The following is a 14929-nucleotide window of genomic DNA, read 5'->3' as shown; positions in this document are numbered from 1 at the left end:
TATACGTAACAGATACATCAAATATCTGAACACTACTTACAAGGCAGCAGAGAAATATGCATAAACTAAAATAAAATACATATTAGAGACCTTGAAAATAAGGCAGTGGAGTTTGAATTTGGTAAGTCAGTAAACTACAACCTCGCTTGGAAAGGAATTACAAAGCGACTCTTGTAGGAAACAGAGAAGGCAATGGCAACCCCACTCCAGTACTCTTGCCTGGAAAATCCTGTGGACGGAGGAGCCTGGTAGGCTGCCGTCCATGGGGTCACGAATAGTCCGACACGACCGAGCGACTTCACTTTCACTTTTCACTTTCATGCATTGGAGAAGGAAATGGCAACCCACTCCAGTGTTCTTGCCTGGAGAATCCCAGAGACGGGGGAGCCTGGTGGGCTGCCGTCTATGGGGTCGCACAGAGTCGGACACGACTGAAGAGATTCAGCAGCAGCCGCAGCAGCAGCAACTTGTAGGAAAATAAATTACTTGGTGCATAACTGAAAGAGGTAAAAATCAACAGAAAGGAAAAAGGCCATTTCTCTAACTCAGGATAAGCTAGATCAGAATCTGTGACTCTCTATGGAGACCTTTTTCAAATGATACCTCCTTTTATGCCTGCCTGTCTCCCCCAATTATGACAGGACTCAAGGTGAGAATAATCACAATGAGCAACTATTAATGATGATATAACTGGTTAGGGGAACAAAAAAAAAAACGTTGATAATCAGTGACCTCGGTTAATTGTTATAAAAGTATTTCTCAACTATGGTAACACAGGAGGTGTGTTGAAAGTAATGCAGTATATATAAAAAGCACTAAAATATACTAAAGACATCTTTAAGAAAATCATTCAAGTTCTAATCCCTGGAAAGACATCCATGTCAGTTGTACTCAGGCATACTTAGCCGACTTCTAAAAGGCACCAATGCTATAGCGAGCACAAGGAAAGAGTGAGATCTCCTGTGGGCGCCCACAGAAAGTATGAATGCTGCCCATTAACTTGTCTACATGAAAACAGCCCAAACCTGCAAATTGATGGGGTTTCCCATAGCTCTAAAATTCTCTCGTTTGAAATGAAGATGGATTAGACTGGGCATATGATCACAGAAAGAACAGAAAATAATGAGCGAGATACTGCAGAAAATAATGGTGGACGGAAGCAAATGTCTGAAAGATCTAGCGTCCTGAAAAGAAAACAAAAGGCACTGAGAACAATGAACGAGAGAGGATTTCATGAGCTGTTAAAACACTTCGATTCAGAATCAAATACCTTTAATTTACAACCTACTGTGTTCAATGGACTGTTCTACATACTTTTACATACATTGTCTAATGTAATCTTTATTACGCCCATTTCACTCATAAGAAACTGATTCTCAAGCAAGTGAAGTAATTTGCCCATGGTTACAGAGTTAATGTGTGGTAGAGGAAAAAACATTATTCAAAATCTATCATCAAAGCATTTTTCTGGGCCCAGCTCTTCCTAAGATCCTTTCTAAAGCCTCTTTTCCTTTTTCCTATTGTTACCCATGATACAGACAACAGGCACCTCTACAAAGTCCACCTCTAGCAACTGAGTAAGTACTCTAAAAAATAGCCCTCAGGGTTCTGATTCCTGCCTAATTCATGCCTGAATTAAAGTTCAAACTTCGGATTTTGTTAAAACTGCATACATGCTTCTGGAAGTTCATATTATAAACTGGCAGCTTGACTAAAAGCAGCTGCTTGTCTAAAAAGTGCATAATAGATGAAATATATAGGCAACTACTAATATATAATAATTGTCCCTTAATAATATTATACTCTAACTGTACTAAAGAAGTACTCTATCTCAGAGTTAACTGAGGTGAATAGTATAAACACTTTAGGGCTTCCCAGGTAGCTCAGTGGTAAAGAATCGCCTGCCAATGCAGGAGACACAGCTTTGATCCTTCATCCAAGAAGATCCCACGTGTGGCACAGCAACTAAGCCTGTGTGCCACAACTGCTGAGCCTGTGCTGAAAGCCTAGGGGCTGCAACTACGGAGACCCCGTACTACAATTGCTGAAGCCCTCCTGCCCTTGAGCCTGAGCTTCACAAGGAAAGAAGCCATCACAATGAGAAGCCCATGCTTCCCAACTATAGAGTAGCCCCCACTCCCAACAGCTAGAGGAGAGCCCATGCAACAACAAAGATCAAGCACAAACAAATCAAACTCTTTTAAAGTATGCAAATATACATGAAAAATAAAATTGAAAAAAAATTAAATAGTATACATACTTTAAAAGCAATAGCAAAACTTAAATCTAGATTTAAGAACTCTGATTACTCTGATTAAAAACATATTTATGATAAAACATATGGTATGATAATACAGCTGAGCCTTCACAAAGTTATCACTTTGGTACTAAAACAAAGGCAATCTAAAGCTTTATGCTTTTAATCTAGCCTTTTTGTAACACTTTAACTTCAACAGATTAATTTGAAGTAATAGGAAAAAAAAGAAATAAGCAATAAGCAGTAAAAAGCTGAGAAACAGAAACCAAGCTGTAATCATAACTGTATTAAAACCAAAGGGAAATACTAGGCTTAGGATACTTCCATCTATACATTCCCCTTTTCTTCTAACTCTCTGCTTAATCCCAAATTTAAAAGACCAGTTGTAAAACAGTGGGGTGCCAAATTAAAGCACACTTTATTTTCAGATGTCTCCATAGTCATAGGCTGACTTCCTGTCAGGAAGAGTTCCATTTCACTGAATACCCCAATCAGCAGGGAACTTGCAGAATTAAGTGCCAGTTGATATTACTTTGTTTTGCATTTACCACCCCTGAGAATAATGTTCAAAGATCTAGTTATATAGTCAGCATGGTATCATCCTTCTGACTAGACTGCCAAGCCACAGGGTGTACTGCCAGTTCCACAAAATTTACCTTAAAAGGTGGTTCTTTCTAAACCCTAGTGTGCTAGTGAATCAACAGGATGCCTGTATTTCAGAATAAATCCTGCATCTAGAGCTAAATCATACTTCTCTTTGGTTACAAAGCACTTTAATGCTGGAAAAGACTGTAACCAGACTCAAATAAAGACCAATTAATATTCACTAATTCATCAGCTTAAAATTTTTATTTTTTAAGTGAAATCCAATAATTTAGTCTGATTTATTACATTTTTAATGTTTTACTGTTGTTTAAAGACAAATGATTTCACTTTATTAAAACAAGTCATAAAAATCTGAATCAAGGAAAACTATAATTTTCTTTATCATATTAGCATAAAGTATAGTTATTATGCTGGCTTCAAATACTTGACAACTGTTCTAAACTGTCAAGTAAACAGCTAAAAATCGTCAGTTCGGATTTTTCATGATAAACATAGCTTCAATCTTAAATTATCCTCTCCAACTCCCACAGACTTCTTATGCTTTAAAGGTCAGCAGTCTCTTTTCATGAGGTCAACTATTTCTATTGCACACAAAATTAATTCTGAGCATTCTAATACAGCACACCTATGCTCACAGTCTTTGTGCATTATAAGGATAAAGCGTTCACAGCAGCTCTCAGACAAAAGTAGGTGATTGTGCTGGAAGCCTACTCTTTTGATCCCAGTGTTAATCACTGTCATACTGACTCTCATTCACAATAAAAACGCTACAAGCACTGACAACAAATCAGAGACGATCAATTTACAGTCATTAATTTTCTATACATATACTTTAAGGGTGAGGAATAAAAGCATCTAATATAAAAGGAGAGTAACATTATGAAAAAGCTGAATTACACTGATCCTAGTTGGACTGTTAGGGGAAGCACACTGACTGAAACCACCCACCCTGGTCATGCCCTTTAGTAACCATTGGCATGAGCTGTTTTATGACAGGAGATCCTGGTAAGGAATACGGAACTAGTAAGCCACCACCAACAGGAAGAGTCCGGGAAAGGTCAAAAGGAGACACTGAGAGCCTGTCCACTTCCCAGAATCTCTCTCACTAGCATCCATCTTGTCTGAGCGATGCATGCACCACCAGGAAAGACTCTGAATTAGAATGATTGGCCAAAGATAACCCAGAACCTAATCCCATTACCATAAAACCTAACACTGCTAGCCACGTCGCAGAGCAGTTCTCCAGGGTCTCCTTACCCTACTGCTCTCCACCCGGTGCTCTTTCCCAATAAAATCTCTTGCTTTGTCAGCACATGTGTCTCCTCGGACAATTTACCCAGTTTTGGGCCCAGGAAGGGGTCCCCCTTCCTGCAACAGGACCATACTACATATAAACTGGTCTTAAAGAATCCAATGGTTCTTAAAAGTCTTATTAAATTTGGGAAAAGGATGGCTGACTATATAGAAAATAGAATAATTTATTTACAACATACCAAAGTATAAATGTAAACATTTAAAACATCTTGCAAATTTGTGGCCATGCAAGCATTTTCAGCAATCTTTTTACTAATACAGATTTGTCTTTTTAAGAAACCTTGAGGTACAACAAGATGTTATCATATCTGGGTAAACATCATTTTTAAGAGCCAGAGGCTCTCCGTTGTCGTATTCTCTTTGTTCACAGAAGCGGTGGTCTCCGAAATGAATGCTGGGTTATTTGAAGCTAGTGAATTAAAAGTGATAGAAATAATTCTACAGAAAGAGGGAAAGCTACATGCACAAAGTGATTTCTTCATAAAAGGTCACCAGTTGAGACTATTTTAACAGGTCCTTTCATGACTCTTTTAATCAATCTCTTTGAGACCAAAAGCTGATCAGGCAAAGGGATTTAATATGCATTATTTTCTTACTTTAAAATATTTAAGGAAGCATAAGGCAAGAGATGCAAGAGTTGGACAGTGAAGAAAGCTGAGCACTGAAGAACTGATGCTTTTGAACTGTGGTGTTGGAGAAGACTCTGGAGAGTCCCTTGGACTGCAAGGAGATCCAACCAGTCCATTCTAAAGATCAGCCCTGGGTGTTCTTTGGAAGGAATGATGCTAAAGCTGAAGCTCCAGTACTTTGGCCACCTCATGTGAAGAGTTGACTCATTGGAAAAGACTCTGATGCTGGGAGGGATTTGGGGGCAGGAGGAAAAGGGGACGACAGAGGCTAGAATGGCTGGATGGCATTACCGACTCGATGGACGTGAGTCTGAGTGAACTCCGGGAGATGGTGATGGACAGGGAGGCCTGGCGTGCTGCGATTCATGGGGTCGCAAAGAGTCGGACATGACTGAGCGACTGAATTGAACTGAACTTTAGATAAGAGTCTGGGATTAGGATTTGAAGCCCATACATAAGCGCTAATATGCTTTGCAGATTAAAGTAAAATTTAATAGAAGAAAGAAAAGTATTAAATAGGATGGTATCTGTTCCTTAACTAAAATACTTTCTAATGAATCAAAAACTCATGATTTTTAAAGAAAACTTTACTTAAATAAGGTAAATATACTGATTTATTCAAAAATATCATTAAATGATTTTATTATAATTCTGACATTAAAATACACAAAATGGACAATAAGAAATGGTTTCCTGACTTCAAGGAGTTTTCAATCTAATAAAAAACCAAGATTTATAATACAGTACAAGTATGAAAACAGCTCGTGTCCATAAATTTTAACTCTTCTATAGCACTTGTCTCCATAAACACAGATGGAATTCTCTAAATTGATATATTCACAACTTATAACACAATGTTGGAGGCATCTGAGCAAAGAATTAAAGAAAAATAGGAGTTAATAGGATTTAGAATTATTTTTATTCTGATTATAAAAGCAAAAACAAAATCCACATATTAAATGAGTATTGTTATTATGTAACATACACAGAGAAAGATTTTTATTTATTCTAATGCCAAAATTTCTGTACATGTCAAAGATAAGAGTTCTTCAGACCGTATCAGAAAAAGAGAAAATTTTTCTCCCATCTATTAATTTAATGAATGTTACTAAATATACCGGGGTGAATTTGAGCTACCAGCATTCCATTCTCCACTCACTTTTAGGACTAAGGATTATCAACATAGATTTTTCTTGTTTACTGTCTTTGGGAATTGTCTTATAGACAAATTACACTTTTAAAAAAACATAAAAACACCACAGATGTCAGTGAAAAACCCCTGGACTAAGGCATTAAAGTCATTTTTTAACTCTTAATTCTTTAACCCTATTTCTTTAACCCTAACTCTTTAGCCTCTTTAATAACGACTCCATATTTTTATTATATGTATGTCTTAATTGCAAGCTATCTCAAATCCTGATTACTTGAATGGATAAATGGATGACTGTGAAGAATAACAGCCACTGTATAATTCAGCTGTGTAACTTCAAACTATGGCTAAAATTTCATTCTACTAAAAATTGTTAAAAGTTTATTGCTAAAATTTTACTTATTCATTTAACAAATATTGAAATTTTCTTTCACCAGACACTATCATACACCATTCACATATATATTAATTTCATTTTATTTGGACCTCTTGCACTTCATTTAGTGCATAGCAAAGTTCAGTTCGACAAATGGGTCAATAATAATGTATGTAATATCCCATTAATATAAAATATATTCTGACCCTGGATTCTGGAATTTATGCTAAACACTTAAACATGATTACAGAGCATAAATTATCACAATAGTGACTGAATATAAAATGTCAATGTAATGTAAGTTACTCAACCAATGTAGGAAACAGCTACATAATCAATTGATGTCAAAATATTTGAATTTATCCTTAACCTTAGGATTAGCTTTACATAAATATTATAAAAATACATGCATGTGCATGTAAAAATAAACACACAACAAATACACACACATAGTTCTGGTTAGACTTGAGTTGTTCTAAAAAAATATAAACTCTTAGTACAATTAGCTCTGAACATTGATCTCTTCAGAAACAACATATAAATTAAGCCCAAATTACCTACAAAGGATAGAGAACAAGTAATTGAGGTAATTCTTCTGAATGAAGTAAAAATACTCAGTGTTTCATGAAAAGAAAAAAAAAAAAACAAATACAGCTGTACTTTTGCAAATCTACTGATCTTCTATAATCACTGTGATTGGAGAAGCAGACAAAATCAGAAGAATATGAAAAATGAGGCATTTCCTGTATTCTTCTGTTTCAATGCTGACATTTATCCTAAATTATATTTTACAAAAATCATCCACGACCACTATGGCCAAAAAAGGATTCTGTGATCAAATATGCTAACATTATTCCCATACAAATTCAACACACTATTACATACATATTTTATGCATACACAAACACACATGCATACATGTATTGACTAAAAGCCTTGAGGGGCTCCTCCAGTAAGATCCTAATTAAACTTAAACCAACATTTTCCAAGCTTATTTTTACCACTCTGCTTCTCTCTCAGAACATCCATCATTGTCTAACAGTACACACTAGGGTTTGCTATACTGTAAATTTTGGATAATGAGAACTGATCAAACAATCACCTAGCAATCACAAATCCAAACAAGGAAAATTATATAGGTACAGAAAAGAGTACAGGAAATGCTTTAAGAAGTTTCTTATCTATTGATCCTGATGAAATTATAAAAAAACATAGATGGAACCAGGAAAAAGATTTTGGACCGGAAGGCAAAGGAACCTGAAATGATTTACTCATGAAGAAAAATAAAAGTAGAGTTAGATTAAATAAGGATTAACAAATAGATTTGTTTATGTTCCATTCCTATTCCATTCCTTGCCCCTGTGATTTGTTTCTGTTTCTCTTAAACTCCTGATAAAACTTCCATGTTGTATTACAATTATCTGTCTCTCTTACTAGATTAAGAGGTGGGACCTGTCTTAGAAGCATTCGGTATATGTCTGCTAAATAAAAAACAAAATACCACAAGCAGGCATATCCAGGATTCAGGGCAGATAAACTGACACAAAGCTCTGCATAGGAGAGAGCATTTGAAGGGAGCCTGACTGACAGTGCACCGCCTCATGATACTGCTGCATGAAAGCTCTCTACCATGAGATTTCCTTACAGGTTAAAAAAAAAATGCATGCTTGGCACCCCACTCCAGGACTCTTGCCTGGCAAATCCCATGGACAGAGAAGCCTGGTAGGCTGTCCATGGGGTCGCTAAGAGTCAGACACCACTGAGCGACTTCCCTTTCACTTTTCACTTTCATGCATTGGAGAAGGAAATGGCAACCCACTCCAGTGTTCTTGCCTGGAGAATCCCAGGGACGGGGGGAGCCTGGTGGGCTGTCGTCTATGGGGTCACACAGAGTCGGACACGACTGAAGTGACTTAACAGCAGAATCAGCAGCAAGGAAGTTAAGACACTTACAGTTCCAACTAGCAACTTAAACTCAAAATTCCTATTTTGTGCTTATCGAAAAAGATAATCCTCTGTTTTACTGACTCAATCATTTCTTTTTAAAAACCATACCATTAAAGCTTTTCAAAAAACCATTAATATTTTCTTAATATTAGATATTGAGTTTTAGTTTAAAAGGTTGAATTGTACCCTAAATACAGCACACTCTTGAGAAGCTAAGCACCTCAATTAAAAGAAGTAAATCTCCATCTATATTAACTTCTACAATAAGAAAAATGCATGCACAGTAACAGAAATCAAATCAGTGGCAACTTGAGGTGAAAAGGGTAGGGATTAATTACCGAAATGAAACAGTTGTTACATGTTTGGGTAAACTCCAGGAGTTAGTGATGGACAGGGAGGCCTGGCGTGCTGCCAGTGCATGGGGTAGCAAAGAATCGGACACCACTGAGCAACTGAACTGAACTGAACATGGTTGTGTATATACCAAAATGCATTAAATTGTACACTTAAAATACTGTAAAATATTATATATACTGTGTATTAATTATGATTCAGTGAAGCTGATCTTTTTAAAAGAAGTAAATGTGATTAAGGTAAAAGAAAATGAAAAAAAATAGGACTCTATAAATGAACATGACACCATAATATACAAAAGTATGAGAGTATATCATAATGAAAAAGACAAAAAGGTCAAATCCCCAAATACAGTGATTTAGGATCAATGTTGTGGGTGTGAGTGTACTCAGTTGTGCCCAACTCTTTGCAATCCTATGGACAGGGACTGTAGCCTGTCAGGCTCCCATGTCCATGGGCTTCTTCACGGGACACTGAAGTGGGCGGTGCCATTTCCTCCTCCAGAGGATCTTCCCAACCCAAGATCAAGCCCACGACTGCTGCAAGGGCAGGCAGATTCTTTACCACTTGAGCCACCTGGGAAGCCCATGATCACTGTCACCATCCATTTATTAATTACACAATTATATAAATATTTAGTTGAAGAGTAATAATGCTGAAAGTTGGAAATACAGAAGACAAAAATGCAGTGCTGCCTTAAGAAACTTAAAAGCCTAATAGGAGAGAAATAAAAATCCTAGGCAACTTAAAGAATGAAATTACTATAAGGTAGGTCAGTGACTGCTCTGGATGTACACCTTAAGTTTAGAGTTGTGGGGAAGAGATGAGTCAAAGAAAGCTTTCCAGAAGACACTGCAGTTTAGCTGGGGGCTAATCATCTATTCATTCCATAAATATTCACTGAGCAGCTCTCATGTGACAGCACAGCTGGGTACTAGGTGCACTTCACAGTTTACCTAGTAAACTAGAAACAGGAAACAGTTTACCTGGTACACTAGGCTCACAAGAAACCAGAGTGCAGACAGGGAGACAGAATAAGGAAGCAGCCAATTAGCACATGTGTACTGAGAACCCATAGCATGATGAGTGCTAAGATGGCGTAAGAAGGTATCAACTCTAGATATGATGATCTGAGAGGAGGATAATGAGGATGAGCTCAGAGTGATAAGAAGAAACCTGCAATTAGAGTCACTAAATTTGAAGGAGGGAAATTTTAGGGAAAGGAGTAAACCACTGCCAAGACACAGAATTATGATGGCCCATTGGGTATCTTTAAATAGTAGAATTGATGCTTTTGAACTGTGGTGTTGGAGAAGACTCTTGAGAGTCCCTTGGACTGCAAGGAGATCCAACCAGTCCATTCTGAAGGAGATCAGCCCTGGGATTTCTTTGGAAGGAATGATGCTAAAGCTGAAGCTCCAGTACTCTGGCCACCTCATGCGAAGAGTTGACTCATTGGAAAAGACTGATGCTGGGAGGGATTGGGGGCAGGAGGAAAAGGGGACGACAGAGGATGAGATGGCTGGATGGCATCACGGACTCGATGGACGTGAGTCTGAGTGAACTCTGGGAGTTGGTGATGGACAGGGAGGCCTGGCGTGCTGCGATTCATGGGGTCGGACACGACTGAGTGACTGAACTGGACTGAACTGAAATAGTTCACATAGCTTGAGAACAGATATAAGAAGAAAGTGATAAGAAATGAGGTGCAAACAGTAAGCGAGGCCTGACAGTGGAAGGGGTCTTTGTGCCACAGAATGGAGCTAGTCTGCTGCTGCCTCCTGCCCTGCCTTCGGCTTGGTTTTCTGTTTAATCATCTACTTTACTCAAAACCTTCATCACCATAAAAAGGAAAAGTTCATGAAATTAAAAAAATCAAGAACCACAACATTAATATCACATATTTAGCGGGAATAAACTCAAAAGGGAGAAGAAAACTAGAATCACAGAAAAGAAATTATAGGAGAGTGATGAAAAGAGAAATGTGTTATTATGAAGAATCAGGAAAAATTTCAAACATAAAACAGACAGTAAAGAATCATATGAGTGGTGATGACTGGTTCTTATTATGAATATTATAATTTAAAAATCAATAATTCAGATATAGGAAGAAACAAATCAAAAATGGCCAAACCTTTTACTGATACCTCCATACATAGGAAATATTTCCCAAAATACCAACAATCTACACATTCTAAAGAAAAAAATGTATTAAAGGAAAATCAGGCTAATGATATATTTTAAATTAACTTTTACTGCTAATTAATTACTCAGATAGGATGTCAGGCCAGACTACCTGGTACTTCTAGTTTTTCTATATACTCTATGCATTTCTGATAAATGGGAAAAGAATAGATGACCTGGCAGAAGGCTCAGACAATAATTTGTGATTTACAGGACATGAATGCAGCTACCATAAGATTTATCTGACAGCCCTCTCCGATAGTGGACTGTTGAGTATCCGATGGAATGATTTCTAGTCTAGAAAGTCTACTACTGAGTAGCCATACACATTATTTATTTATTAGATGTTTTGGGTTGAAACCATTTTTAAATGATGCACTTCACAATGCAGAGTCATAAATTTAGCTTTAAACCCAAGAAGGGAGGTAGTGTTATTGGAATGTATGTCAGACTGAATTAGGATGAGCAACACAACGCTTTTATAAAGTGGCCTTGAATGCAATGTCAATTCTTTCAAAAATGATATTAATGTCAAATGAACAGGATACAACACTTTACACAATGCTGGAAAATATTACTTTAAACAATTATTTAATATTTTCTTTAAATTCACAGAGATTTTTATATGGTTTATATACATAAACAATAAATATTAGGCAAAAATAAGTTAAATGCTTCTGAAAAACTGAATCTGAAATACAGTTAAGAACTTGTTTGATTTTTTTCTGTGCATCAGAGAGTATACAGCTTCCTTAAGAGTGTATACACACTTATTTTAAAGAAGATTTAAATTAAGCTTTGGAGCTTAAATAGTTCCTGAATGATTTTATATGAGATTGAACACAGGAATAAACCTGATTTAATAAACCATAAGTGTTTGTGTGTGTGACACACACACAAATACACACAACTTAATGGAAAAATAATATGTTGAATAATTTAAGAAAGATTTCCATATCTAAATAATAATAACCTTTTACCTTAAAATGCTAAAACTTAAATGGGATAAAATATAAAATGGAACCTAATCAACCTCTTAATGAATGAGTGGATATTGAAAAAAAAACTCCTAGTTGAAGCTTTAATAAAATATACATGATCTGTTTGGTCTGAAAGACAGCAAACCAAATGTAGTCATTTCCTCATTTCTTAAATTTAGGCTCTAAATTCTTTTGTAATAAAATATGGCAGATTTAAACACCTTGTTAAGAAGACTACAGAAAGAAAATAAGTTTTGAATGGTTTCAAGAAAAATAATCAGAAGATGGCTGACTGTCATGAAATTAACATCAACTAATTTGTAAAGTTTTAAATCAAATTTGCAGATGCTAAGTTCATAAGCATATCCCATTATTTATGTGATTAAAAAGGAGTTTTTGACCTGATCTTTCGATCTTTGGCACTCAATCCTCTCCATCTCTTCCTAAAAAATTGATTAAAATTTTAGTAAGAGGCTAGCTTTTCACTTCCCACCCCATCTCAGACTAAAAAAAATTATCAATCAAACTCAAGCCATCCCCACCCAATATCTGCAAAATGTCAACTTCAAATTCAATTTCATATCTCTAAAGCTTTCATGTAGAAAAAGACAGTTCACTTCTTAACAAAATAAATCACTTTTGCGATTGCCAATCTGACCTCTTTGAATTAGGAAAATTCAAAGTGAAAAATGTAATTATCACCCCAGAACAATCTGTATACATCTGGAGCTAATTCTGGCTTCATTTTTCACATCATTTTTCACACTGTGCTCCATCTTATAGAGATGCAATGGAACTTTTAAAGAAGTTGTAAAAAAATGTTAAGAACTTCAAATAAACCAATAATGTGTTTTATTCAAACAAAACTTTGAGACTGACTTTTGCAACTTACTCTAAGTGATCTGCATATCCCATTTGATCAGAACAGTATTAAACAGCACCATGACATAGATGACAAATAGGTGTATTAGAACATGTCATTCTTTACCTTTCCAGCTTCTAACATGCAACTGTGTAATACACTATATATCTGAAATAATTTCATGTATGAAGAATATATTCACATTTTCTAAACTAGAAAGTAAAACTTCATTATCAAACTCTACCTATGAAACAATAATATCACACTACAAACAACAAAGTCATACTCCTGGGAAGATACATATAAAACTGGAAGCAAATGCTTCTTAAAGTAAGTATAATTTCATGTCAATGCAAGAATGGCATATGGTAATTTCCATTTAAGAAATAAACAACCAATTATTTCAAATCAGATTACTCAATGGGAAATTTTATCCAGTCAGCTTTTAAAGAAATGGAGTTTTTTAAAGGAGATAATTAAATTAAAAAAATGATTCTCACTAAATCTAAGAATAATAAGCCCACTACAAACATAACTACTCTTTACAAGTTCATTATAAAAATCCATTAGATGCAATCTCTAGAAGTAATTGTTCTTATTGCATTTTATTGACAATGCATAGTATTGATTTTTCACACCTTCTATGATTCTTTAATTTGTATTCATGAAATGTCCATCAGCACAGTCTAAATAAATTTGGCAATATAGGCACTAAAATGAATAAATCGATGCAAAGAAACATTAATTTTGCATTATCCTTATTCGTCAGGCAAGTAAACCAGAGGAGTTGTAAATGAAGGTCAAAGGTTTTGAAATGGGTCAGAACCCTTGACCTCTAGACCAATACTCTTCCTATTAATAAAGGCTATTTTAAAGTTTTAAGTATGGGAATTTACTACCAGCAAGATATCATTTTTAAAAGACTACAAAGAAAACTCTCAATAAAAAACATTCATCTATTTAACTGCTAACCAGAGCGAGGAAAAAAAAAAAATCACAGGATACATGATTTTTATGTAAGTTTTCTTTTTTCAATCATTAGAGTTTACCACATGAGGTGTAAGGTTTCTGAACACTGAAAGCAACATTGCTTTTAGGAATTTACTCACTACACCTTATTATGATGGCTGCCATATTTTTGTTGATATTTTCCCAAATCTACTGTGTATGTCAAAAATAATTAGCAATGACAAGAATTCAAAATTATTTATCACTCATTTTATAACCTCTGCACAAAAAGGAAGTAAACCCATTATTCCCAGGGGAGTCAGAGTGGCACTATACAAGGTATAGAAATAAATCTGTTTCTATAACCTTAATACACAAAGCAAAGAAATTTAGCCATCTCAAAATCATTTGATCTGAGCATTTTTAAATGTGGCTTGAAAAACCTGTTTCTCACTCACCTATACAATTCCTCTCAGCATGTACTTCAAAATTATCTCTTAGCAACAACACAAGAAGTAATCCTTTTGCAATACAAAGAAATTATTTTAAAACTGCAAACTCAAAACTCTATTATAGAAAAAACTTCTAATCAACAATTTTAACTTTTTTGCAAAATAAATTCATTTGAGAATTTACTTAATTCAGCATTTATTCTTGTCACTCACCTGAGAACACAGTAGCATAACCAACTCCACAACTGAACTACTAGACTTCATGCAAACCAGACCTATATTAAAGAGAATTTGTTTTTAATTTTATAAAAAACAAATGAGGGATTATTTCTTACACAACTTTGCCCAAATCGGTTTTTAAAATAAAATTTAACATATTGCTAAGAACCAAACCTATACATATTTAATGAGTAAACAAAACATTCTGTGATTACTTTAAATTTGGCATCAAAAACACCACAATCTTTTGTAGTCGATTTCATTTCAGCTTTCAAATAACTAAAACATTTATTACCACTTCATATACAATGACACTGCACAATACTCATGGAAATGTGCACAACATATGCCATACTGACTAATATCATCTAAATTTTGTTTTGGAGAGAGCTGATTGTTATACATGCAGAGAAGGGAAATGGCTCCCTGACCTTTGCTTTCTCCACCACACTCTCTCCCTTCAACCCTCCAGCTATCAATCAAGTTTCCATTTTGTTTCATGGCAGCAGACATCCCAAACACTCTTATTAGTACCTTGACCTGTGACCTCACTCTAAACCTTAACAGAAATGCAGGCCATTGTCTGTTATACACTCTTGATTTTTTTTTTAATAAATAAATTCACTTACATTTTCTCATTTACATTTCAAG

At 35.4% G+C, this 14929-nt stretch overlaps 1 protein-coding gene across 5 annotated transcripts in view; it reads right to left on the bottom strand.

Annotated features, from left to right (window-relative positions):
* LRBA (LPS responsive beige-like anchor protein) overlaps window positions 1-14929 on the bottom strand; it is a 748625-nt gene that overhangs the window by 510079 nt on the left and 223617 nt on the right. For all 5 annotated transcript variants that reach the window (XM_040251453.1, XM_040251452.1, XM_040251455.1 and 2 more), the window contains exon 34: window positions 14273-14334. In XM_040251453.1, coding sequence (XP_040107387.1) covers window positions 14273-14334 — 62 coding nt within the window. The remainder of the gene's footprint in view (window positions 1-14272; window positions 14335-14929) is intronic.

Source organism: Oryx dammah, unplaced genomic scaffold (assembly GCF_014754425.2).
Source record: "Oryx dammah isolate SB20612 unplaced genomic scaffold, SCBI_Odam_1.1 HiC_scaffold_12, whole genome shotgun sequence".
NCBI lineage: Eukaryota > Metazoa > Chordata > Mammalia > Artiodactyla > Bovidae > Oryx > Oryx dammah.
This window is presented reverse-complemented; position numbering and strand designations above follow the sequence as displayed.